Here is a 24,061-nt window from a genome sequence, read left to right on the forward strand (position 1 = left end):
AATAATAATAATAATAATAATAATAATAATAATAATAATAATAATAATAATATATTATTATTATTATTATTATTATTATTATTATTATTAAAATTTGTGCATAGTAATAAAATTACATTAATATTAATACTAGTAATGAAATATAAAAAAAATATTAGTAATAATATATTTTATAGTAAAAGTAGACAAGTTCTGATCAGGTAAGTTCATATCAGATCAGATAAGTTCAGATCAGACCAGGAACAGTAAAAATAAGTTCAGATCAGATTAGAAAAAATATGTTCAGATCAGATTAGAAAAAATAAGTTCAAACCAGATTAGTAAAAACAAAGTATACTAAAATATTATCATTGTAATCCCTGAAAAAGATAATTACCCTATGTACAGAAGTTCTGTATCATATTATCATTGTAGTTCCTCAAAAAGAAAATTATGATCACTATATTTTATGGATATCTCAAAACAATATAAGAACAAAAATTACTTCCTCTGTTTTTTCCTTCTTATTTTTATTTTGTGCATTTGTCAATGCACTTCTTTGACCTTAAATATCTATAATTACGTAATAGTAAAAATTAAAATGATTGAATATTAATACAATAGTCATTTAGAGGAAGAAAACAAGATCCTATATGACTATACTTTTTCGTACATAGTGATAAGAATTTAGAAAATTCTTTCTAATAGTGAATAGTGTCAAGATTCCAAGTAGGAATAACAACAAATATAGAGCGAGTACTTCCTTAAAGAAGTTCAGATATTTTATAAGTTTTTGTAATCTCGAAAAGATTGGTGCTTTTGTCAACCATAATGACAGTCAGGGCCTGTTCTCTTCGACATAAAACAACTTAATTGAACTAATTGAACTGAACTTATTGCAACTGAACTGAACTGATTGCAACTAAAGTGAAGTGAAGTGAATTGAACTAAACTAAACTAAACTGAATTGAATTGAACTGAAATTGTAACACCCCAATAATTCCCCCTTTTCAGAAATACCTTTATAATATAAAAGTAGAGAATTACCTAAGTATTATCGCCCGTGTGATAACGCATTGGCTTATTCAGAAATTTGCAGCGGAAAACATATAACTAAAATTTAACCTTTTATTATAAGTAAATAAATGAGTACTTTGAAATCAAACATTCTAAGTCTACTCAAATAAACTTAATAAAGTATGTTCCTACTAATGCAGAAAATAAGATATATTAGTTTATACATCATTATCTCTATTCCCAAATTCCCAATGATGCACATATGCGAACCGGTAATGTCAATGCTTTAAAGATTCTGCTCACGAAAATGGGTCATCACAGGATCAATAAGGCAAAGCTATGATCACAAACACAAACAAAGCACATAATCAGCAAAGCTGAGTATTACATACGAAAACATAAGCATTCCTAACATGGTATTAAATAAATAACATGCATGGATAAATATTAATATAATCATATAAAAATTTGCAGATAATTTTTACTGAACTAAACTCTAAACATCTTTTTAATACTCAAATGGAATAATTATTGGACCTGAGTTGTCTTATCTACTAATGCCTTCATTAAGAAGACGAAATACGGGAGCTACCACGTATTCCAGAATGACCTGCGATATCGAGGAACTTTTACTAATTGTAATAAGGATGGTGATCAATCCATCTCCCGTGAAAAGCCATGGCTCGCTCACCATGTACCCCAACTCCTAATGTCCAACTCTAGACGTGCACCAGTCTAAAGTCTATAACTATCCTCGTTACACTTTACGTTCTTTACAAGTTGTGACACACATACAAGCAACACAGAAACAGTAAATCAAACATTCACAACTGAACTTCTTTTATCTTAGGATTTAATAAGTGATCAGAACTTACAACCCAAGACTTACTTTCTTTTAGTCTCAAACTTTCTTATTTGTTGAACCTAGCCAACAATCAAACTTACCTTTAAAAAGACATACTTATCAACTTACCAAATAAGACCCACAATCCTCATAAAGTAGTGAAAATAATACTTGTAAGGGAATACATGAATAACATGAATTAATCTTAATAACATATTAATTCCCCCATGTGAATTAATAACTAAAGTTCCCATCCACATGCTTGCATCAATAAATCCATACAAACATGACAAATCTTTAACTCATACTAAATCTCATATTTAACATGCTTGCACACAGGCATAAAACATGTAGAAATCAATCATACTAGCAATCACATATGAACTTATTAAAGTTCTTATACATGATACTACAATTTTTTCTCCTTAAATCATGATACTAATCACATAGCACACAAGTATGTACGTACCTTGTGTAAACTAGTCGGCAAGCCACTTTTAATTCTCTAAAAGTTCCCTACAGAATATTCTCCGCCAGCAACTTTAAAATATTCAAAATCCCCTTTAAACATATTCAAAAGTTGATTTTACTACCAAAACTTCAATTACTTTTAATTCCTAGCATAGTACTACCATACTAGTAATTAAAATTCTTAAAACTCCATTAGTAAAATCTTTTATGAAATTCCAGCAACTTATAAAATCATAAAACCCTGTTTAAATATATGTAATCATGTTTAAATTCATAATCTAAAACAATCCCATAGTGTACAGCATACTACTATGGTTTTCTAACAATTAACACCCTAAAAATCCATGCTTTAATGATTAAAACTTCAATTTGGCCAATAATAAACAAATCTGAATTTTTATTCTTATAATTTATAATATACATGAATCAATAAAACATTAAATTGAAAGCAATAATCATGATTACCATTAAAATAAAGCATAAAAACATAGTCTTTAATGAAAACTTGAGGAAGAAGAAAATAAATTAACCGACAAAGCAAAGAACCAAGGAAGAGGATGAAGGCGCCGAAAATAACAGGCCACGCAGCATCCCCTTGCTCACCGAAATTGAGAATCTTGAAGGTTTTGTGACGTTTCTTGTTGAAGAAGAAACTTTACTTGAAGAAGAAGAAAAATGAGAGAGAGAGAAAACGAAAAACGGTGAGGAGAGTGAAATAGAAGTTGGTCGTGTGGTTTGAGAGAGAGGAGAGAGAAAATATTCTTTATGTGAGATAAAATAATTGGGTATTAAGATATTTATAAGGAGGCTTCCTTTTTGGGCTTAGGAAAAGGAGATTGGGCCTAATTAAAATTGATGATGAATAGGATAAATAAATTAGAACTCCTAACATTAATGTAACTCTTTTTTCCTAATCTACCTAGAATTTAAGTTCCTCAAGTCCACTTAGACTTCTTTTCCAAATCAAATTAGTATTTCAAATCTTTTTCAAAGCATGTTTAATTAAAATATTTTTAACTTTGTTAAATCCTTAAAATAATTTCATTTGACTTATAAAATAGTCAACCTTCTTTAAATGATCAAATCATTTAAACTAAATCATATTTAAATATATAAATATTAAAATATATTTATAAAAATATATTTATAAAATCCTTTAAAATTATGGGGGATTATAGAAATGACTTAAATTATAACTAATAGAAATGATGATTGGAGCTGATAACTACTCCCTATGTTTCTAAAGATCTTCACTCTATTCGTTTAAGTATGTTTCTAAAAGATCTTCACTCTTTTACTTTATTCCTTATTTGAATTTTTTTTCCCTTTTTACCCTCTCATGTCGTTGTCATATGGTCCACCATTACATTATTAATTCAATTTTACTCTCTTTCTCTCTCCTACTTTAACCCCTTTCTATTTGTTTATATATCTTAACCCCTTTCTCTCTCTTACTTTACCCACCACATACCCCACACAAATGGATCCTCCTTGGTATATGTAGGAATAGTAACAAGGAAGATCTTTAGGAAACGGGGAGAGTAATAGAAATGATGATTGGAGCTGATCTAAACTTGAGCTAAAATGATTGCAACTGAACTGAATTGAAAATAAATTGGGGAGAACAAGCCATCAAATACATAAGTACATTGAATATTTTTCTTATTTCTTTTAGGGAGACTATTTTGCGTTTGCATTAATTATTAAAAATGGTCATGAAAGATAAAAGTTAAAATTAAATTTAAATGCAATGTTTTCTAAGACAACTAGCATAGATACAATGTTGTAATTCTTAATGGATACACTATATTCGACTAAGCATATCTGTTAATGTGTAATTTCTACTATTAATATCTTTAAATAGATTAATTAAAATTAAAAAAAAATATTTCATCCGATCCGTTCTGAATTAAATGCAACAAATTCACTTTTTCACCATTCTCAATTTTAACTTTGATTAAGATTTGTGATTAAAACATAATGATAAACATAGTCAGGTGGGATCTTGTTACATTTGCCTCGTGACATACTTTCATAAAATGGATATTATTATAGATATTATTATAAAATGGATACTTTCATAAAATGGTTTATAATTTTTACTTATATGTTATTATAGATATTTGTGCTCAAAATAATGATTCAGAATGCATTAAAGTGGATTTGTTGTATTTAATTCGAAATGAGGGAAGTGTTCTAGAAATATCCATTAAAATTAACTCAATAACAATTAAACTATTGCATTTATTAAGAAATAAATTAGCTATATAACAAATGCCCTCCATTTGAAGTCAATTGTCACTCCTTAATTAAGGGGGAAAAACCTTCTACCGAAGCCAATTGGGAGCTACCTTAATATCTTTTAAGTTTCTGTTCATACAATCTAAAATTTACATAAAAAGAGTAATGACTTATAATTTGAATCCAATTGCTTAATTTTAATTTAAAAGTAGGCGGTCTTTTACAAGACAAACTTATAAAATAAAAGGTTAAAGTTTCAAACCTTGGTCCCTCATAAGTTTATGAGACCAAGATCCATCGGTCTGCTCATATTATTCAACCCCTCATACTCCATAAATGTCAAAGGATTTCCCATTTACTTTTTTCAAAGTCAAAGTTCGCCAACTTTTATACCATTTTATTTCAAAAACAAAATTGAAATTGTTTTTTCATTTATATGAAGAAAAAGAATTACAATGCGGGAATGCTAACGCGATCTTATAAGTTTTTTACAATGTACATTTCTAAATTATCAACTATTTGGTACTATAATCAATAGTAATTAGGTATGTCTTGATCGAAAACCTTTAAAAAAAGTAGACGGACGAGCAAGGAGTATTAGAGTTACAATCAAGCTGAGTGATAGTCACGTGAAGCCTCTTGCCAATTGCAATTGCCATTTATGTTGCCTAATAGTCGTTGAAATCGTCTACCATGATGGTCGATGGTGTTTACAATTGAGCATTTTGTATGATTTGGATTTGGAGTCGATAAATAACAACACGCATACCCATCTTGCCAAATAAGGGTGTTCTTCTAAGGGGGTGTTTGGTTGGGGTATTTTTAATGGAATGGAATGGAATGACATCCATTCCATTGTTTGGTTGGACATATTTAGGGTAGAGTCTCATACCCAAGGGTATCTATCTCCATCACATCCCCTTAGAATCCCAATCTCTCCTCCCCCTTAAGTTTCTAACTCCATTCCACCCAAGTTTCAAACCCTAATTTGTATGGGAGGGAGAGAGAGGTTAACCCTAAGATTTTTCGCCAGAGGAGAGAGAGGGTCTGAAATGGTGTGGAATGAAGGTGGTGGGTTTCGGTTTTGTTAGAGGAGAAAGAAGGAGGTGCGACGGTTTTGTGCTGGAGAAGAAGAAGGCGCGAGGGGAGGGTCGTGACGAGTGTGGAAGGAGGCTGTGAAGGCAATTGGTTGCTGCCTAGAGCAGGAGGGAGTCGCGAGGGTTATTGGTGGGTGCCGACGAGGATAACCGGTGGTCAGTCATCGGTGCTCTGTGATGAGGGGGGGAAGAAGGCGTGAGGGAGGGGGATGTTGTTGGTTTCTGTGAGGAAGTAGACGAGTGGGGTTGCGCGTACAGGTGCCGGCGATGGAGTCCGGTGAGGACGACAGTTCGTCGGAGAAGGGAAGGTGGTGCGGTGGTCTCCTGTGCGCGTTGGTGAAGGAGAGGTTGTAGGATGGGTGGTTATGGTGGGTGGGGAGGGTTTGATTTTTTTTTTTATATAAATTTATGTCTTTTTTTTATATTCATATAACTGGTACAATTATATTAAAATAAAAACTAGATGTAGAATCCATTCCAAAAGTGAACCAAACAACAGAAATGGACATTGAATCCATTATAAGATTGAACCAAACAGTTTCAAACTGGTATGGGGTTTTGAATCCATACCACCCTGGTATGAACATCCATGCCATTCCATTCCAGTTTAGTGAACCAAACAGGCCCTAAGTTCCACCCCTTATCACTATCGGTCTATCCCCCCCTTTTTGTTTAGTCAACGATAATTATATGAATTTTGGGTTATTGCAGTTTGCTTAGCTTCACCAAGGTAAGACAATTGTTTAAAGATTGCTAATTATCGCCTAAATTAGCTACGTGTCCTACATTTTTAGTATATTATACAATAGAGACATAATTATCTTTAGCTTACTTGACTGTTAATTCAATTTCTCCTCTTTCTACTCTTTAACATTTCTTCAATATATTAGTTGCATGATACTCCCTCTGTTTTTTTTTATCATTCTCACTTTCTTTTGCACATCTTCCCATGCACGTTTTAAAACTTAAATATCTTTCATTATATATTAGTAAAAATTATAACGATTGAATATTAATAAAGTACTAATTGAGACGAATCAAACAAGACCCCACATGACTATGTTTTTTTCTTATAAATTGAGAATATTTGAGAAGATTCTCTCTATGCATGAATAGTGTCAAGATTCTAAGTGAGAAAGATAAAAAAAAACAGAGGGAGTATGTTCCATCTAATTAATAAATATATACCCTCACTAATTTATAACTTTTTTTTTTTATTGAATACATAGAAGTTATATGGAGATGTTCGAAAAATTCGCTTCTACTTAGGTACTTACCTCTCATTCTCCGTGTTTTTGTTTTGGACAAAGTGGAGAAATGTCCGTTTAAAGCTACTATATATTTTACGTTGGGGGTGTTTGACAATTAGAATTTTGGAGTAAAAAAAAGAGAGTTTTGGACTAATTTTAGAGTTTTGACTAGTCAAAAGCTCTAAAAGGGGTGTTTAGTAAAATAAATTTTTAAAGAGAGTTTTCGAATGAAAACTCTCAAAATGAAAAAGCTCCTAATAGGAGCTTTTTCTTTCGAGAATTAGGTACAAATATGTCCAATGACTTTTTTACCTCTAATAATACTATTACACATTGTATTAAAATGTCTATAAGTGTCATTTTACTCAAACAAATGACAATAAGCGTTTAGCAATCAGTTAATTATTACCAAACATATTTATAAAAAAAAGTTGTCAAATCAGCAGTCAAATCTACTGAACAAAAAGTTAAAACTCTAACAGCAAAATCTAAACTCTAACAGCTAAACTCTAAATTCTATTTGCCAAACCGGACCATTATGTAAACCTTATTTGGTAGTATATTTTTCAAAAAAGTAGATCATAAGTGTAGTATACATTTTACGTTCTTTTTCTATTATAACAATGATATTTTTATATTATTCATTCACCACCTTTTAAATATGTATTATGATTATTATGTAAGGAAAACTATAGTCATGTGGAGTCTTGTTAGATTCGTCTGGATTTCTACTTTCAAAATATCAGATTTGTAATATAATTTTAGTAATTAAAAGATATTAATAGTTAAAATTGTGTATTGAAAAGCGTAAAAATTCAATTGTTGCAATAAAAAAGAATGAAGGAAATATATTATGTACAAACAGTATTATAAAATCCAACATATAAAAACATTACAAGCTTAATGTAAACACTAAAAAGGCTACATTCTTGATATAACGTACTTTTTAACCTAGGTACAAGGCTAAAAAGCCTAGCTACAACACAATAGGCCTAAAGGCCCGCTGCAATAATAAGATAAATTTCCAACATATTATTGGGATGATAATTTGAATTCTAGGCAAAGCTCTGTCAATTTGAGATGCTACTCTATTAAACTATCGCCTCTTCCTCCAAACCAATTTTATTTATGTCAGTTATAAACTGGACAAGGCTCCTAGTATATTTAGAGGTGTCAAAAACAGACCCGACCCATGAGTCCACCCGCATCCGACTTGTTCCGATCTGACATAATTAGGTTTTCCAACTGACACATTCTGATCCGGAATCAACCCAACCTAGTTATACTCGAGCATATCAAAATCACACTCAATTTGTTACCGACCCAAACTTCAGATCCGAATATCAAAATATGAACCCAATATGCATTCGAGCTAAAGTCAGCCCGAACCCAAGTAAATCCAGGAAAACACATTTATACCCAACCTAGTTATACAACACAATATGCATTACGGACGCGACATTATCAATCTCTAAATACTTGTATATAAGATATGAAAAAATTGTTACTAATGAAATCTATTGCCGTATTTGATAATATGATTACAGTTAACATTGGACAAGTTTATTAATATGTTCATTATGTATTTCACGTATTTTCGCGCACACGAATATTCTGTGTCGACCTGAACTTCGATCGATATCGATAATGAATAGAAGCTAACGTACTTAACACATATAATGCACCAGTTTCAATTCCATGAACATGACTTGAGCTGACCCAAACACGACCTGAGTCGACTCAAGTACATTCAGATCCAACTTGATCTGTACAAATCCATTTAGAACCCGACTTATGTCTAGCCAAAACCGATTTGAGCCATGTCGAAATGGTCCAACCCATACCCAGCTGCACCCGAGTATATGTAGGTTGGGATCGATCCGACCTATATGGCTCCGACCCGACCCGACCCGGCCCGACCCACACTCAATCCGAGCAAAGGTTTGATATGGTACGATTTGATCCAAATATATATGACCTAACTCGGGCCAATCCAGACTTACCCGGTAACCCACATTGACACCCGTAAATATATTTGACAAAAAAAATTTCAAAATACAAGTAAACACAATATGGCTTTAATTAATATTTGCATATTTAATTTCTTATACAGAACCTTAAAAGTTGCATATTCATTTTTCATAAAAAATTCTTAAAATATACTTCCTCCGTTTCTAAATAAGTGCAACATTTCTTGTTTCCACGTTTGCCAATGCATTATTTTAACCATTAATATCTTCAATAAACAATAATTAAAAATTATAAAAAGTTGATATTAAAAAAATTCATATTCAGACGATTCTAATAAGATCCCACAAGACTATGTTTTTCCTAAAATGTAAATCACCAAAGCTAATTAAAGTTTAAATTGTGAATAGTAAACACTATGCAAATGTTGCATTTATTTTGAAACGGAGGAAGTATGATTTTTGACTAACAAAATACAATTCGATTTACTACACCATCGCCTTCAAATTGAGAATGCCTAAATTTGAGGCGCGTTTAGACCGTGGGATGTGTCCGTTTCCAAACATTCCATTATCTTAAATTCTTAATGAGTTAATTCCCTTAATTCACTTCCTTACTTCGCCTTCTTTCTTGCTTCTTTCCTGTTTTCTACCTCCACACCCAACTCACATAAAAAAAAACTTTGAACTTAGTTTGAACTATTACCCAGAAAAATCTCAAACCCATTTATTTTATAGCTAAAATACCCACTTGATTATTGTTAAAATTAAAGTCCACATCTTTAGTCAGATAAAAACAAGAGTATGTTTTTGTGGGTAAATGAGATCTATTACCTTGTAAGTGGGAAAGTACTTGGTCTCATGTTTGAATAAAAAAATTTATATTCATTTTGATAGCGAATGTTTCTATAGTTGTGATTTTGGTTATTTAGACTTAGTCTAATTTAATGTTAGTTGCTTAAAATATTTGGATTTTTGAAGTGGTTGAAGACATTTGGGGTGCATGTCATGCAAATGAAAGCAACTGATTCGGTTTGAAGAATTCAGAGAGAAGAATACACGCTTTCTTGAAAATAACTACTATAAAGAATTTTGGAGAACTAATTATATTTCTTAGTTATTTAACTAAGGATTTTGTGAGGTAAAGGACCACCATAGTTGTGGAGTTCAACAATTGAAAGGTATTTTCTCTCTCCTCTCTCTATCTTACTTCTTGGGTTGTGGGTTTTTGAGTATTGCACGTTTTTGTCTTTGATGTTAGGTAAGCCTGCTTTTATTTAATTGCATCAATTAAAGAGAAACATTTCAAGTCATGGGCAGCATGTCTGAATTATGTTTTGTTATTGTATCATATATTATGTCTTGATGTTTGTATAATATATGATTGTCTTTCTTTGTTATGATTACTTCATATTCTTGAATATCAAAGTTGAAAAGTTTTTGCTGAGTTATGAATATGGGATGCATGATGCATATTACATAGAAAAGAGAAATAGGATTTTAGGGAAATAGTTGGTTTTGGAGTCAATGCTGTTAGATCATTGAGATAATTTGATCAACTTTTGATTAGTAGTCTTTGGGGTAGAGATTCAAAGATGTTTAAACCGAGTCGATCCAATTTGTCTGATTCATCTGACCTTCCTCCAGGGAGGCCGATGCGTCAACCACAGGTTACATTCGCTAGGCGGACTCCGTCGGGCAACTATGTGAACTATTCTAGAGAGAATCTATCAAGAGATGATCTTGATAGTGAGCTTGGGAGTGTGGAGTTCATGAATTACACAGTTCATATCCCTCCAACTCCTGACAATCAGCCCATGGACCCTTCCATCTCTCAAAGGGTGGAGGAGCAATATGTGTCGAATTCCCTCTTTACAGGTGGTTTCAATAGTGTGACTCGTGCACACTTGATGGATAAGGTGACGGAGGCAGAGGCGAACCATCCTCAGATGGCTGGAGTAAAAGGGTCTTCTTGTCAGGTCACGGGTTGTGATGGGAAGGTGATGAGTGATGGAAGAGGTGACGATATACTCCCGTGTGAATGTGATTTTAAGATCTGTCGGGATTGTTATATAGATGCTGTTAAAGGAGGTGACTCAATGTGCCCTGGGTGCAAAGAGCCTTACAAGCAGACCGATTTGGATGAGAAGGCAGTAGATACTTCTGGTAATTCTTTACGTTTGCCACCCTCAAAGCAAGAACGAGGGATGTCTTTGATGAAGTCAACTAAGTCGGGTTATATGAGGAGCCAGACCGGTGGAGCGGAGTTTGATCATAACAGGTGGTTGTTCGAGACTAAGGGTACCTATGGTTATGGCAATGCCATATGGCCAAAGGAAGGAGGATATGGAAATGGTGGTGGTGGTGGTGGTGATGATGATGAGGTACATGAACCAACTGAATTTCTTAACAAACCTTGGAGGCCTCTAACTCGTAAATTGAAGATACCAGCAGCAATTATCAGCCCATACAGGTAATTTGCCTGTATACATTTTTCTTTTAACATTTATACTTCCGATTTAATATCTTTGAGTATTTCCCAGAGAAAAGGCATTTTTGTCAACTACTTAGCCGATTACTATGATTCTAGTCCTGTACCCTGAGATGTGTTTTGATTTGTTGGAGCATTAGAATTGTGGCTACATGATGGCTTATTTTCAATCAGATGATTGTGACACCCCTTTGCCTTTTGGACTTTAACCGCCAACTTTTATACTTGTGTTAGTTGAAAATAAGACGAGGTCATTGAGCCTTAATAATGTTAATTTGGCAAAGAATAATTTTTTATTGGAATTGCAAAGAACTTTATCTTAAGTACATATGGTGAATAGTAACTATATATCTGAAGTATGCACAGTTTGCAAATTTACTGGTGGAAACAGAGGAGGTGATCTGCCCATCAGCTATGGCTGTTTGCTATTTCACTCACTAATGATTACCCTATGATTGGTTCTCTGAGTTACTATATTATTCCATATATGAGAGTCAGAAGTCAAGTTTAGTATGGTTCTCTAGATGACGTGATGATATCTAATTTATTTTCAATGGAACCAGATCATGCATTCTAAGCATCATGATTTTTTTTCCCTGTTTTAATTTGCAAATTCTTGCAGGCTTCTCGTATTTATCAGACTGGTTGTTCTAGCGCTGTTCCTTGCGTGGAGGATAAGGAATCCTAACACTGATGCAATATGGCTGTGGGGTATGTCTGTGATTTGTGAGCTCTGGTTTGCGTTCTCTTGGGTCCTTGACCAGCTGCCTAAGCTTAACCCAGTAAATCGTGTTACTGACCTTAATGTTCTGAAAGAGAAGTTTGAATTGCCTGGTCCGAACAATCCAACCGGAAAATCTGATCTTCCGGGAATAGATATTTTTGTTTCTACTGCTGATCCAGAAAAAGAACCCCCACTTGTTACTGCAAACACGATTATGTCTATACTCGCAGCTGACTACCCAGTGGAGAAGCTTTCTTGCTATGTTTCCGATGATGGGGGAGCCCTTTTAACCTTTGAGGCAATGGCTGAAGCTGCGAGTTTTGCTAACCTGTGGGTCCCATTTTGTCGGAAACATAATATTGAGCCCAGGAATCCCGAGTCTTACTTCAGTCTGAAGAGAGATCCTTACAAGAACAAGGTTAAGTCAGATTTTGTCAAAGACCGTCGTCGGATTAAACGTGAGTATGATGAATTTAAGGTTCGCGTTAATGGTCTTCCTGATTCCATTCGAAGACGTTCTGATGCTTACAACGCCCGAGAAGAGATTAAGGCTCTGAAGATGCAGAGAGAGCAAGCAGGAGATGAACCGTTGGAACCTATTAAAGTGCAAAAAGCTACTTGGATGGCTGATGGAACACACTGGCCTGGCACTTGGTTGAATTCAGCACCTGAGCATTCTAAGGGTGATCATGCTGGAATTATACAGGTACTGGATTTTTAATCTTTTGCTCTCTATTAATAGCTGGTATTATTGACAGCCTCTAATTCACATATGTTCTAACCTATTGCCACCTTAGTAATAAAAAATCAATCAATAAATCGATTCAGTATGAATACATCAAGAAGAAAGTTTTCGGAAGCATAGAAAGTGCCACCTATGCGTTCCAGGCAAACTAATTGAATAGTAAAGTATTGTATTGATATTGCTAGGGAAGTATTATACCTGATATAAAGAAGGGTGTTATCGTTGTTAGGAAAGTATAATAGTAGTATATGATAACTAGTAGGAAATTACGTAAGACTTAAATATGATGATTGTATATAAGCGATAGTCCAATTATAATTATGTAATTTGAATTTGAAATTTTTTCATACCACTGAAAACAGCTCATTCTTGACTATCATTTTTTTAACCTTTTGCACAGGTTTTTGTGTGTTTCTTCTAGATTTCTCTCGTTCTCGCTAAATGAAGAATGAATAATTCTCCTCTTTCTCACTATAAAGTTCCTTTCCTATTGGAGAACGACCATGTTCTATTGCATTAAACTTCCTCCTTCGTGGGTTTTGGGGAGGGTCAGTTGTAGATAGCTTCAAGGTCCTTAATCACATGAGTTAAATATGGTTGTTTCCCATGTACTCCTGCATTAACATCCCTTTCCTTTGTCAAGAAAAATAATTGTCCATGTTATCCTTGAACACTCTAAGATAATAGTACCTTGTTGCTGTTCTTATAGTTTTAGTCCCCTGCAGTTGATCATGAGTCATAAACTGATAGTTTTATGTTTACAGGTTATGTTGAAACCTCCAAGTGATGAACCTCTTCAAGGATCAGTTGGTGAAGATGTGCCTCTTGACTATGGTGAAGTTGATATTCGTCTTCCAATGCTGGTTTATGTTTCACGAGAGAAGCGTCCTGGCTATGACCACAACAAGAAGGCCGGGGCTATGAATGCACTTGTTCGTGCTTCGGCAATCATGTCAAACGGGCCTTTTATTCTTAACTTGGATTGTGACCACTATATCTACAATTCCCAAGCCATGAGAGAAGGCATGTGCTTCATGATGGACCGTGGTGGTGATCGCCTTTGTTACATTCAATTCCCCCAGAGGTTTGAAGGCATTGACCCCTCTGATCGTTATGCCAATCACAATACTGTGTTCTTCGACATCAATATGCGGGCTCTTGATGGGCTTCAGGGCCCAGTTTATGTTGGGACTGGGTGCCTTTTCCGAAGAATTGCCCTCTATGGTTTTGATCCACCTAGGTCCAAGGAACACCGTGGTTTTTGTGACTGCTGCTTTGGTCGTCGCAAGAAGCACCGCGTTGCAGTTGATTCTTCGTCTGAAGAAAATCGGTCACTTAGAATGGGAGACTCTGACGACGAGATGGACCTTTCTTTGTTTCCCAAAAGGTTCGGTAACTCAAGCTTTCTTGTCGATTCAATTCCAGTAGCGGAGTTCCAAGGTCGCCCTCTTGCTGATCACCCATCTATCAAGAATGGCAGACCACCAGGCGCCCTAACTATCCCTCGTGACCTTCTAGATGCTTCTACTGTTGCTGAGGCCATTAGCGTTGTATCTTGTTGGTACGAAGATAAAACCGAGTGGGGCGGCCGTATCGGTTGGATTTACGGATCCGTGACAGAAGATGTGGTCACGGGTTACAGAATGCACAACAGAGGTTGGAGATCAATATATTGTGTTACCAAGAGGGATGCTTTCCGTGGTACCGCACCCATCAATCTTACAGATCGACTCCACCAAGTCCTTCGGTGGGCCACAGGGTCCGTCGAGATTTTCTTCTCTCGAAACAATGCCTTGTTAGCAAGCCCCCGGATGAAGCTTCTTCAGAGGGTTGCTTACCTTAATGTTGGTATCTACCCATTCACCTCAATCTTCCTGATAGTCTACTGTTTCCTCCCTGCGCTCTCCCTATTTTCGGGTCAATTCATTGTCCAATCCCTTAGCATAACCTTCCTCATATATCTCCTTGTTATATCCTTATCTCTCTGCTTGCTCGCGCTTCTTGAGATCAAGTGGTCTGGCATTAACCTCGAAGAATGGTGGAGGAATGAACAGTTTTGGCTTATTGGAGGCACAAGTGCTCACCTTGCTGCCGTGCTTCAGGGTTTGCTTAAGGTTGTTGCTGGTATTGAAATTTCTTTTACTTTGACATCCAAATCAGCCGGTGATGAAAATGATGATGATTTTGCTGACCTGTACGTCGTGAAATGGACGTCTCTGATGATTCCTCCTCTTGTGATCATCATGGTTAATCTAATTGCTATAGCGGTTGGTTTTAGCCGTACTATCTACAGCACTATCCCACAGTGGAGCAGGCTGCTAGGAGGAGTGTTCTTTAGTTTCTGGGTTTTGGCTCATCTCTACCCTTTCGCCAAGGGGCTCATGGGAAGAAGAGGAAGAACCCCCACCATTATTTTTGTGTGGGCCGGTCTTATCGCTATCACTATTTCTCTCCTCTGGGTTGCAATCAGACCCCCGGGTGGTGCTCAGAATACCGATATTGGAGGAGGTTTCACTTTTCCTTGAACATTACTTACTAGTACTGTTAACCTTCAAAAGGTTTATATTTTATATACTTCTTCTTTTCCTTTTCGGGGTTTCTACGAGTATCTCTTGTAGTCCCATAATATACACAGGGGAAATCAGGTGGGATGATGTGCATTTTGTTGGCAATGGTTTTAGGTTTCTTCTCCCTTGGAATTTTTATTGATTTGGATGTTTATATGTGGCGTGTGGGGGAAAAGGGAACATTCATGCTTACATTTTCTGCACCCTTTACATTCTTTTTGTAATTTACTGTGTAGAGTCATAAATAGTTGGAAATCATTTGACAGATGATTCAGAATTTATGTAACATGTAACCATCACATTTGATTTATTTTTCTATGAGCAATCAATTTTGTAACGTAATTTGTTCTCAGCTTTCAAAGTTGTGATCCAAATAGCTTAGTGAACTGTCCTCATTCTCAGTTCTTCCTTCCTACTTGTCATTCTCCTGTGCCAAACGAGCCTTCAATTGATGAAATTCCTAATTTTGCCACAAATTGTCTTCAAAAGTTGCAAAACTCGACAATGATGCATGAGTTTGCAATCCAAGAATCCGAACTTCAAACTTAATAATAGACATGTTGGTTACTCTAAAACTGCCACGGTTTGAATTGCTGCATTTTCATGCTCTTTTCTAGGAGGAAGCGTTAGTTTAAAAGTCGATGATAACACCCTCATAGTAATTTTTCACCTTATAAATCACTTATGTTGTTGTGTACGTTGTAGTTTGTACCTTGTAAGATATTATCAATCCTTCACAAAAAAGATATATCGACCCGCTAATTTATTAAACATGTTACTAACAGAACAGAGAAAATCAGCTGATTTTTGCCACCTTCATTGTAGTAGATACTAGATAGGAGAGGTTTTCACAATGCCAGACCTACTGTCTAATTTGTGTACTCATCATATATATTCCCATTAAACGATCTATCTAATACTTATGAAGGGCATGTTCTCCACAACTTATTTTAAACTCGGTTCAATTCAGTTCCAATCATTTTAGTTCAGTCATTTAATTCTCTGATAATAAAACAATGATAATTATATTATTATTACTACTATTACTATTACTATTATAAATATTAATATCATGATACAATTATTATTATTATTATTATTATTATTATTATTATTATTATTATTATTATTATTACTACTACTACTACTATTACTATTACTATTATAAATATTAATATCATGATTACAATTATTATTATTATTATTATTATTATTATTAATAATAATAATATTATTATTATTATTATTATTAATCCTATTACTATTGCTTTTAATATTATTTTTATTATTATTATTAATAATAATAATATTTTAATATTGCTAATTATTATTTTGCTAATACTTTTTTTTCTATATGATTCGGCTAATTATATTGAAATGATATTCAAGCATAAGAAGTACACATTTCAATAATATTTGTCATTGTTCAAAGTACAAACTTTTTAATACTAGATGACAACACTTGTACTATTAATAATAACAACAATAATACTTGTCATTGTTGAAATGAAAAAAATAAAAACATGCACGTTTTGATAGTTGAATTCTAGGCAAAATAATAATGTTGTCGAACATTAATTAGTTTTCCTAATCGGTTAATTCTTCGTCTTCTTCTTGTCCAAAAATTTATTTATTGTTATTTTATTTAATAACTTATTATTATTAATAAATCATTATTATGAATTTATTATTAATTAATTAAATAATATTATATTATATTATATTATATTATATTAATATCACTACTATTGGTTATAATTTAATTCAATTCAGTTGCAATCGGTTCAATTGTTTTATGCCGAAAAAAACATGCTCAAAGTGGAATCTTCACAAGAAATACAACATTGATTAAAGATAACAACAAATATTGTGGTGATATTTTTTTGTGACAAATAGAATAAAGAGGAAAAAAAAGTTATGATCATATACTTCCTCCGTTTAGAAATAGTTGCACCATTTGCATAGTATTCACTATTCACATCTTGCACTTCGATTGTCTTGGTGATTGATATTTTAGGAAAAACAAAGTCATATGAAATCTTGTTAGATTCGTATCAATGTATATTATTTTAATATCAACTTTTATAATTTTACTTACTGATAATTAGAGATATTAATGTTTGAAATAATACATTGGCAAACGTGAAAACATGAAATGGTGCAATTATTTTTAAAAGGAGGTAGTATAGAACGGAGAGATACAAATAACATTGATATATAAATAACACAGCATGTATTACAAAAAAACAACTAATATTGCATTGTATTCATGTCTGTTGCCTTCTGGCAGCAAATAGAACATAATCTTGATGCACAACAGAAACTATTATGTATTTACAGATTACACACAGCTTAACCGGATTGAAGGTAATGCAATATACTTCATCCATTTTTTAATAGGTAAGTCACTTCTCCATTTTATGTGAAAGCTTTTTAGGAGAAATAACTCACTTAATGAAAAATGGAGGAAGTAATAAACAAACACTAATAGTTTGATACCAACTACTAATGCATCATTCAGGATATTTTACAAATTACAACAATAAGAAAATTGTATTGAGGCCTGATTGAACTTGAACAGCCTGATTGAACTTGAACAATTTAAACTTTACTGGACCTGATCAGCCTCAAACCTTCTTTCCAAAATTGAAGTATTAAACGAGCCACAAAAACTTGTCTTTCTTTACTATTGTTTTTTAATATTGTAAGACAACATACCTTAGAGCTTAAGGCAAGCGGTGAAGAATTCTCGACACCCTGACATAGGTATGGATACTTCGGCACTTTACTGGACCTGATCAGCCTCAAAACTAGATAAGTCAAACACTTAGACATGTGCCGATGTCGAGCAACATAGCATCAGCTCGTTTCTACCCATCATCATCATCTGCTTCTCTAGATGATGAACCTCACCATCAGACGGCCACCAAGAAGCGTCTCAAGGAAACCCCACTCTTCTGTTTAGGCTCTTCTTAACAAGTCCAAGTTTCAAGGACTTGCTATTCATCCCCTTCAATAGTCCTTAAGAGTCCCAGTAGTTGGTTGAACATAAGTTGTTGCTCCCAAAATCGACTCCTTTAGCACCTCACCATTGCAAAAAACACTAACCTGTATGTCAAAGCCGAAGGGATTCCGCTCGTCATGATACATAAGGTAAGGACTTTCGGTGAAGAAGCATCTTCAAAAGAAACCGGAAAACTAGGGAACATTTAAAATAAAATGGACCCTAAGATAAATTTGATTTCACTAATGCAAAACAAAGAGTTCTCCAAATTAAGGTGCCTAGCATCTCTAAGGCACAATTCTGCCGGTGCTCCTAACCCATCTCTCAAAAATGAAGGTAAGATAAGAAAATCAATATCAGAATTAGAAGTCCATAGAGTGATAACACAAGGGAAACATCAAGACATATTTTGACAGTATATGCAGATTACGTAGAAATATATTGTTGTGCAAGGGTGAAGCTGATTCTAATTGTGAGAGATCTCAATATTCTCAAGCAAAAAGATAATTCAGCTCTCATTAATTTACTGAATTGTAAGAATTCCTCCCAAGGTCAAAGATAGATTTATAGTCGTTAGAGAAGCCCAATCAACATTCATTCCAGTTTTTTTTACTCTTATACACATAATGTCTACGAATGAAGTAAATAACCAAAAATTCTTTGGTCCCTGATCCAAATTAAGAGAAGCCAATTAAACTCGAGCATTAACAGCTCAACTAGGATTAAAGTACAGAATTTCAAGTTGTATCGACTATCAGGTTAGGTGGATAGCAGGTCATGTATATTAGAAAAATATAAAAAGGTTACCTTCGACTTGGTGCCTTTGAGTATGCATAAGAGCAGTTTCAGGTTGTTCATCTCCTTTTTGTTCTAATAGTTTAATTGCATTCAGACATCAACTACTATTGTGGCAAGGCAAGGAAATCATCTATCGTCTTCTTTTGCTTGAGATAATACATTGTAAACTAAATTAGATGGCTTGAGACCTAAGCTCACCATCTCTTCAACTAGTGCTTCAGCTTCTTTCAACTTCCCGTCTTTACAGAGGACGTGAACAGTTGAACAGTAGGTACCAACATTTGGAACCAACCCACACTTCCTCATGTCTCTCATCAACCTAAATGCCCTGTAAGAACTCCCCTCTTTGCAGTAACCATTAATCATCATATTGTAAATCACATCACTTGGATGTAAATGCATATTCTCCATTGACTTGAACAGCTTTGATGCTTCTAACATCTTACCCATGCTACACCATCCATTAATCAAGGAACCAATAGTGTAAACATCAGGTGCCAATCCGGCCTTCTCCATTGAATGATACATCTCTAATGCCTTCTCCATGTTACCAGATCGAACCAATCCATCCATTAGAATTGTATATGTTACTTTAGATGCAGTGATACCTCGCTCTTCCATCTCCCTGACTAAATTGGTAGCTCGGTTGGAATGTCCAGCTCTAGAGAAACCTGAAATCAGAGTATTATACGTCACTAAAGATGGCATTTGACCATCCAACTTCATTTGACCAAATAAACTCATAGCCTTGCCTAACTTCCCAATGTTACAGAATCCATCAATTAGAGTGTTATAGGTGATCAAATTTGGACTTAGACCATAGTTTCTCATCTGTGTCACCAGGTTCTCAGCCTCCCATGGATTCTTCTCCTTGCACAAGCCACTAATCAATATATTGTAGGTCACAATGTTGCAAGCCAAACCTCGCTCACGCATTTCATCAAACAGCAGGAAGGCTCTACCTAACAATCCGCCGTTACAATGCTCATTCATCATGCAGTTGTATGTATAAGTATTAGGCAAAATCCCACAGGCCATCATCTTCTCATACAATTGAAATCCTTCTTTCTTAAGCCCTTTCTTAAAGAAGCCGTTCATTAAAATAGTGTAAGTATGCTGATTAGCAACCAGTCCCAGTTCCCCCATCTTGCAGAACAATTCCTTTGCTTTATCAATATCACCATTTTTACAACACCCATCAATCAAAGTAGTATAAATAATAACATTTGGAGACATACCGACATCTTTTAATCTATAAAAGACATCAAAAGCCCTTTCCAATTCATTTCCTTGACAAAACCCCTTTACCATAATCCCAAAACTATACACATCCAACTCAACCTTGCTCTTGAATTCATCAAAAACCCACCAAGCCTTATCAAGATTACTGCTTTCTAAAAGAAGAATCAACAACGAATTAAACAAATTCGACGTCGGTACAGAACCCTGATTGATCATCTCGATGAAAGAATTCAAAGCTTCTTCAGGCAATTTGGCTTGAACATAAGCATTTAAAATAATTTCTTGGAGAAGAACACAAATGGGGTGTGAAATTGGGTAATTCTTGGTGAAAATTTGAACAAGTGAAGAGTAATTCAATGGTGAAGGCGATTTAATCCTACCAGAAAGTAGTTGAAGTGTAAAAGACTGAGCTTGGGGTAAAAAATTGCAACTAATTAGAAAATGTAGAAGCAAATAAATGGACTGATGGGTGTGCTCTAATTCATGAAGAACTGAAGACCTAAACAAAAATAATGTTTTTACCGGTGGGTTTTTCACCAATTTTTGCATCAACAACATACATTGGGTTGTTGTTCTTGACATTTGCATTACTACTCTGATTTGCAGTATAAATTAAACAACCCACTAATAACTTCAACATATTGAGGATAGATATAAGTTCCCATAACATAAAACATTCAAAATTACTAGAAAGATATCAAACATATACACTGAGATAAGCAAGGGATCAAAGGGGAAAATACCAGTTATGTAAATGCAGAGGTATTCGCAGTTGCAAAGGGTTTCTGGAATCAGGTATCAACTCTGAAGCTGCTCATATTTAGACGGGCCATAAAAAAGGGGCTGAATGCGTAAAAAGAGAGTAGCAACCTTATTAGATGACTAAGCCCACAAAACAATTGAAAAGAGTCACGACTCATGGATAAGGGGCTTCTGTATCTATTTGGGGAATGTAAAGAGTCACAACTCACAACTAGAGATGTTTATTGAGCGAGTCGGGAATGAGCTGATTTGTGCTCGATTCGACTCGTTAATATATCGAGTCGAACCATCTCTTAGTGGGTTTGAAATTCTCTGGCTCGACTCGAACTCGTTAAGGTTTTAAGTCGAGTTCGAGTTGCTCGCGAATAGATATACTTGATTAATTTTCCTATATTATTCACAAGAAAGTTTCCACTATTTGGTTTACTAATCTATTGTCTTATGTATTTGATGTAAAGTTCTTAATCTTGATAGTCATTTTAAGTAACTTATAAATAAGTAATATAATATTTTATCCTAAAAATAGTTAAAATTTGAAATACTGTAATATTTATAATGATGAAAAATTTATCGAGCAGCTCACCAGTTTATATCAATTCAATTGTATGCTAGCTCAACTCAACTTGTTAATGTATCAAGTTGTTTGAGCTCGAGTCGAGCGTTGACTGAGTCGAGTTCGAGTTGATCACGAGTTGCTCAACTCAATTAATACCTCCAGTCACAACTGTTAATAATATATCTAAACGTGAAGAACCAACCCTAAAAAGCAACGTCCAACTCCAAGATTTTACCTGCCAATCTAACTAACAATCATACTTCCTTTGTTTAGAAATAAATGAAACACATCTCTCGAAATGATATCACTGTCTCACATAAAAAAGAAGTGTTTCACTTATTTCAGAGAGGATGAAGTATGTTTGTATTTCATTTGGCTAGTAACTCAGATTTAGGTTAGTTGTTTACTTGTTTAGGAGTAGACATGAATGGATATAGAGATTATTGCTCAATAGTTAACCTTAACGATTTAAAGTGTAATGGTTAATCAAACGGACTATTGAGATTGAACAAATTTGGTCAACTTAGAAAAAAGATTCTGAAACAATTAAGTAATGTGAAAATGATAGTAATAATATATACATATAGATATGAGAATCATGTGGGAGTCCATGGTTGGAGCTCCCACCTTCCAACCTAATAGTCAGGAGTTCGACTCTCATCAACTCCATATTGGGAGCGTTTGTTGTAGAAATCTAAACATGGATACAGGTTTAGAGAGAGAAAGAGAAGAGAAGAATTATTATTGAGAGAAGAGTTAACTCAATACATCAGAAGAATAGAAAGAGAAAGTTACAGCTTATATACTGTGCTTATAACAAACTCTTAACTAACTCCTAACTGATTTTATTATATTACAAGAATGAATAACTCCTATACTCCCCCTTCAAGCTGGACCTTTAGAAATAAGTCCAAGCTTGGCAGATAAAAGATTGTGCTGAGAAGAAGCAAGAGGCTTTGTAAGTAAGTCTGCAAGCTGATTTTTACTTGAAACATGAGCTGTTTGAATGAAACCAGACTCTACTTGCTCACGTACATAGTGCATATCTCTCTTTATGTGCTTGGTTTTCTCATGGAACATTAGATTTTGAGCCAAGTGTTCTGCAGAAGTGTTGTCACAGTTGAGAGTCACTAGAAGAGGAATTACAACCTGAAGATCTTCTAATAAACCTTGTATCCACACAAGTTCACTAGCTGTTGCTGACATACTTCTGTATTCAGCCTCAGCAGAGGATTTGCTTACACTTTGTTGTTTCTTGGTCTTCCAAGAAATCAAATTTGAGCCAAGAAAAGTAGCATAAGCACTGAGAGACCTACTGCTATACTGGCACGAGCTCCAATCAGCATCACTATATGCAAGGACTGTAAAATCAGAGTGAGCTGAGTACCATAAACCAGAATCTAAGGTGCCCTTTAAGTATTTAAGCACATGAAGCACAGCTCTTAAGTGTGGCACCCTTGGAGAATGAACAAATTGGTTGAGGTGTTGCACACAATAAGATAAGTCTGGCCTTGTAATACCCAGATACAACAATTTTCCAACAAGTCTTCTGTATATCTCAGGTTCAGTAAGCAAATCTCCATCATCAATAAACAATTTCAAACCACAAGGAAGAGGAGCAGAAACAACAGTGCAATCTGTCATACCAGCATCATGTAGCAGATCTTTGATGTATTTTCTTTGACCAAGAAAAATACCAGTGGCATCTCTATATACTTCAATACCCAGAAAGTAAGTTAAGGAACCAAGATCCTTGATAGTAAAGGTTTGATCTAAGGCAAGTTTCACGCTTCAATTTGAGACATATTAGTGCCAGTAACTAATATATCATCAACATAGACTAAAATCACTAAAAACTCTCCTTCCTGAGTTCTAGTAAATAAAGATAGTCTTGCTTTGATTGCTGGAAATTCAAAGTTTTAAGAATTTACTTAACTCCTTGTTCCACTGGCGAGATGCCTGTTTTAACCCATAGAGAGATCTTTTAAGCTTGCAGACTTCTCCTGTCTTAGCTTTAGTATATCCAGAAGGTGGAGTCATGCTTCTTCATCAATAAAGCCATGTAAGAAGGCATTATTGACGTCTAGTTGACATAAATGCCAACCCTTCATGGCAGCCAATGCAATAACAGTTCTTACAGTTGCTAGTTTAGCAACAGGTGAAAAAGTTTGGTTAAAATCTTCACCCTCAACTTGTTGGTACCCAATAGCAACCAACCTAGCTTTATACCTCTCTATAGAACCATCTGGATTAAGTTTTATTTTGTAAACCCATTTAGAACCTATAGCCTTCTTATCCTTAGGAAG

At 34.5% G+C, this 24,061-nt stretch overlaps 3 protein-coding genes across 4 annotated transcripts; 1 reads left to right on the plus strand and 2 right to left on the minus strand.

The window, feature by feature from the left end:
* Positions 1-9,465: 9,465 nt before the first annotated feature.
* LOC104893038 (cellulose synthase-like protein D3) lies at positions 9,466-15,735 on the plus strand. 2 transcript variants are annotated; one of them, XM_010679078.4, is made up of 4 exons: positions 9,466-10,047; positions 10,514-11,339; positions 11,980-12,787; positions 13,591-15,735. In XM_010679078.4, exons 2-4 carry the CDS (start codon positions 10,522-10,524, stop codon positions 15,349-15,351), a joined length of 3,387 nt encoding a protein of 1,128 aa, XP_010677380.1. In that variant the 5' UTR covers positions 9,466-10,047; positions 10,514-10,521; the 3' UTR covers positions 15,352-15,735. The 2 variants fall into 2 exon arrangements, with proteins under 2 accessions (XP_010677380.1, XP_057251029.1); XM_057395046.1 differs by lacking the exon at positions 9,466-10,047 and having other exon boundaries at positions 10,077-11,339.
* A 1,892-nt stretch (positions 15,736-17,627) lies between these two features.
* LOC104893039 (pentatricopeptide repeat-containing protein At4g11690) lies at positions 17,628-21,316 on the minus strand. The gene is made up of 2 exons (XM_010679079.4): positions 19,205-21,316; positions 17,628-18,501 (listed from the first exon to the last, which is right to left on the minus strand). Exon 1 carries the CDS (start codon positions 21,023-21,025, stop codon positions 19,322-19,324), a length of 1,704 nt encoding a protein of 567 aa, XP_010677381.1. The 5' UTR covers positions 21,026-21,316; the 3' UTR covers positions 17,628-18,501; positions 19,205-19,321.
* Positions 21,317-22,640: 1,324 nt separating this feature from the next.
* LOC109134876 (uncharacterized mitochondrial protein AtMg00810-like) lies at positions 22,641-23,795 on the minus strand. The gene is made up of 2 exons (XM_057394656.1): positions 23,687-23,795; positions 22,641-23,527 (listed from the first exon to the last, which is right to left on the minus strand). The coding sequence occupies exons 1-2, from the start codon at positions 23,793-23,795 to the stop codon at positions 22,641-22,643; spliced, it is 996 nt and encodes a 331-aa protein (XP_057250639.1).
* Positions 23,796-24,061: the final 266 nt, after the last annotated feature.

The sequence above is a fragment of the Beta vulgaris genome, chromosome 5 (assembly GCF_026745355.1).
Source record: "Beta vulgaris subsp. vulgaris cultivar EL10 chromosome 5, EL10.2, whole genome shotgun sequence".
NCBI lineage: Eukaryota > Viridiplantae > Streptophyta > Magnoliopsida > Caryophyllales > Amaranthaceae > Beta > Beta vulgaris.

Coding starts and splice junctions, on each gene's coding strand:
- LOC104893038 (XM_057395046.1), top strand. CDS start 10,462: ATGTTTAAACCGAGTCGATCCAATTTGTCTGATTCATCTGACCTTCCT. Junction 11,340..11,979: donor GCAATTATCAGCCCATACAG/GTAATTTGCCTG, acceptor AAATTCTTGCAG/GCTTCTCGTATTTATCAGAC. Junction 12,788..13,590: donor ATCATGCTGGAATTATACAG/GTACTGGATTTT, acceptor TTATGTTTACAG/GTTATGTTGAAACCTCCAAG.
- LOC104893039 (XM_010679079.4), bottom strand. CDS start 21,025: ATGCAAATGTCAAGAACAACAACCCAATGTATGTTGTTGATGCAAAAA.
- LOC109134876 (XM_057394656.1), bottom strand. CDS start 23,795: ATGACTCCACCTTCTGGATATACTAAAGCTAAGACAGGAGAAGTCTGC. Junction 23,528..23,686: donor CCAGTGGAACAAGGAGTTAA/GTAAATTCTTAA, acceptor AACTTGCCTTAG/ATCAAACCTTTACTATCAAG.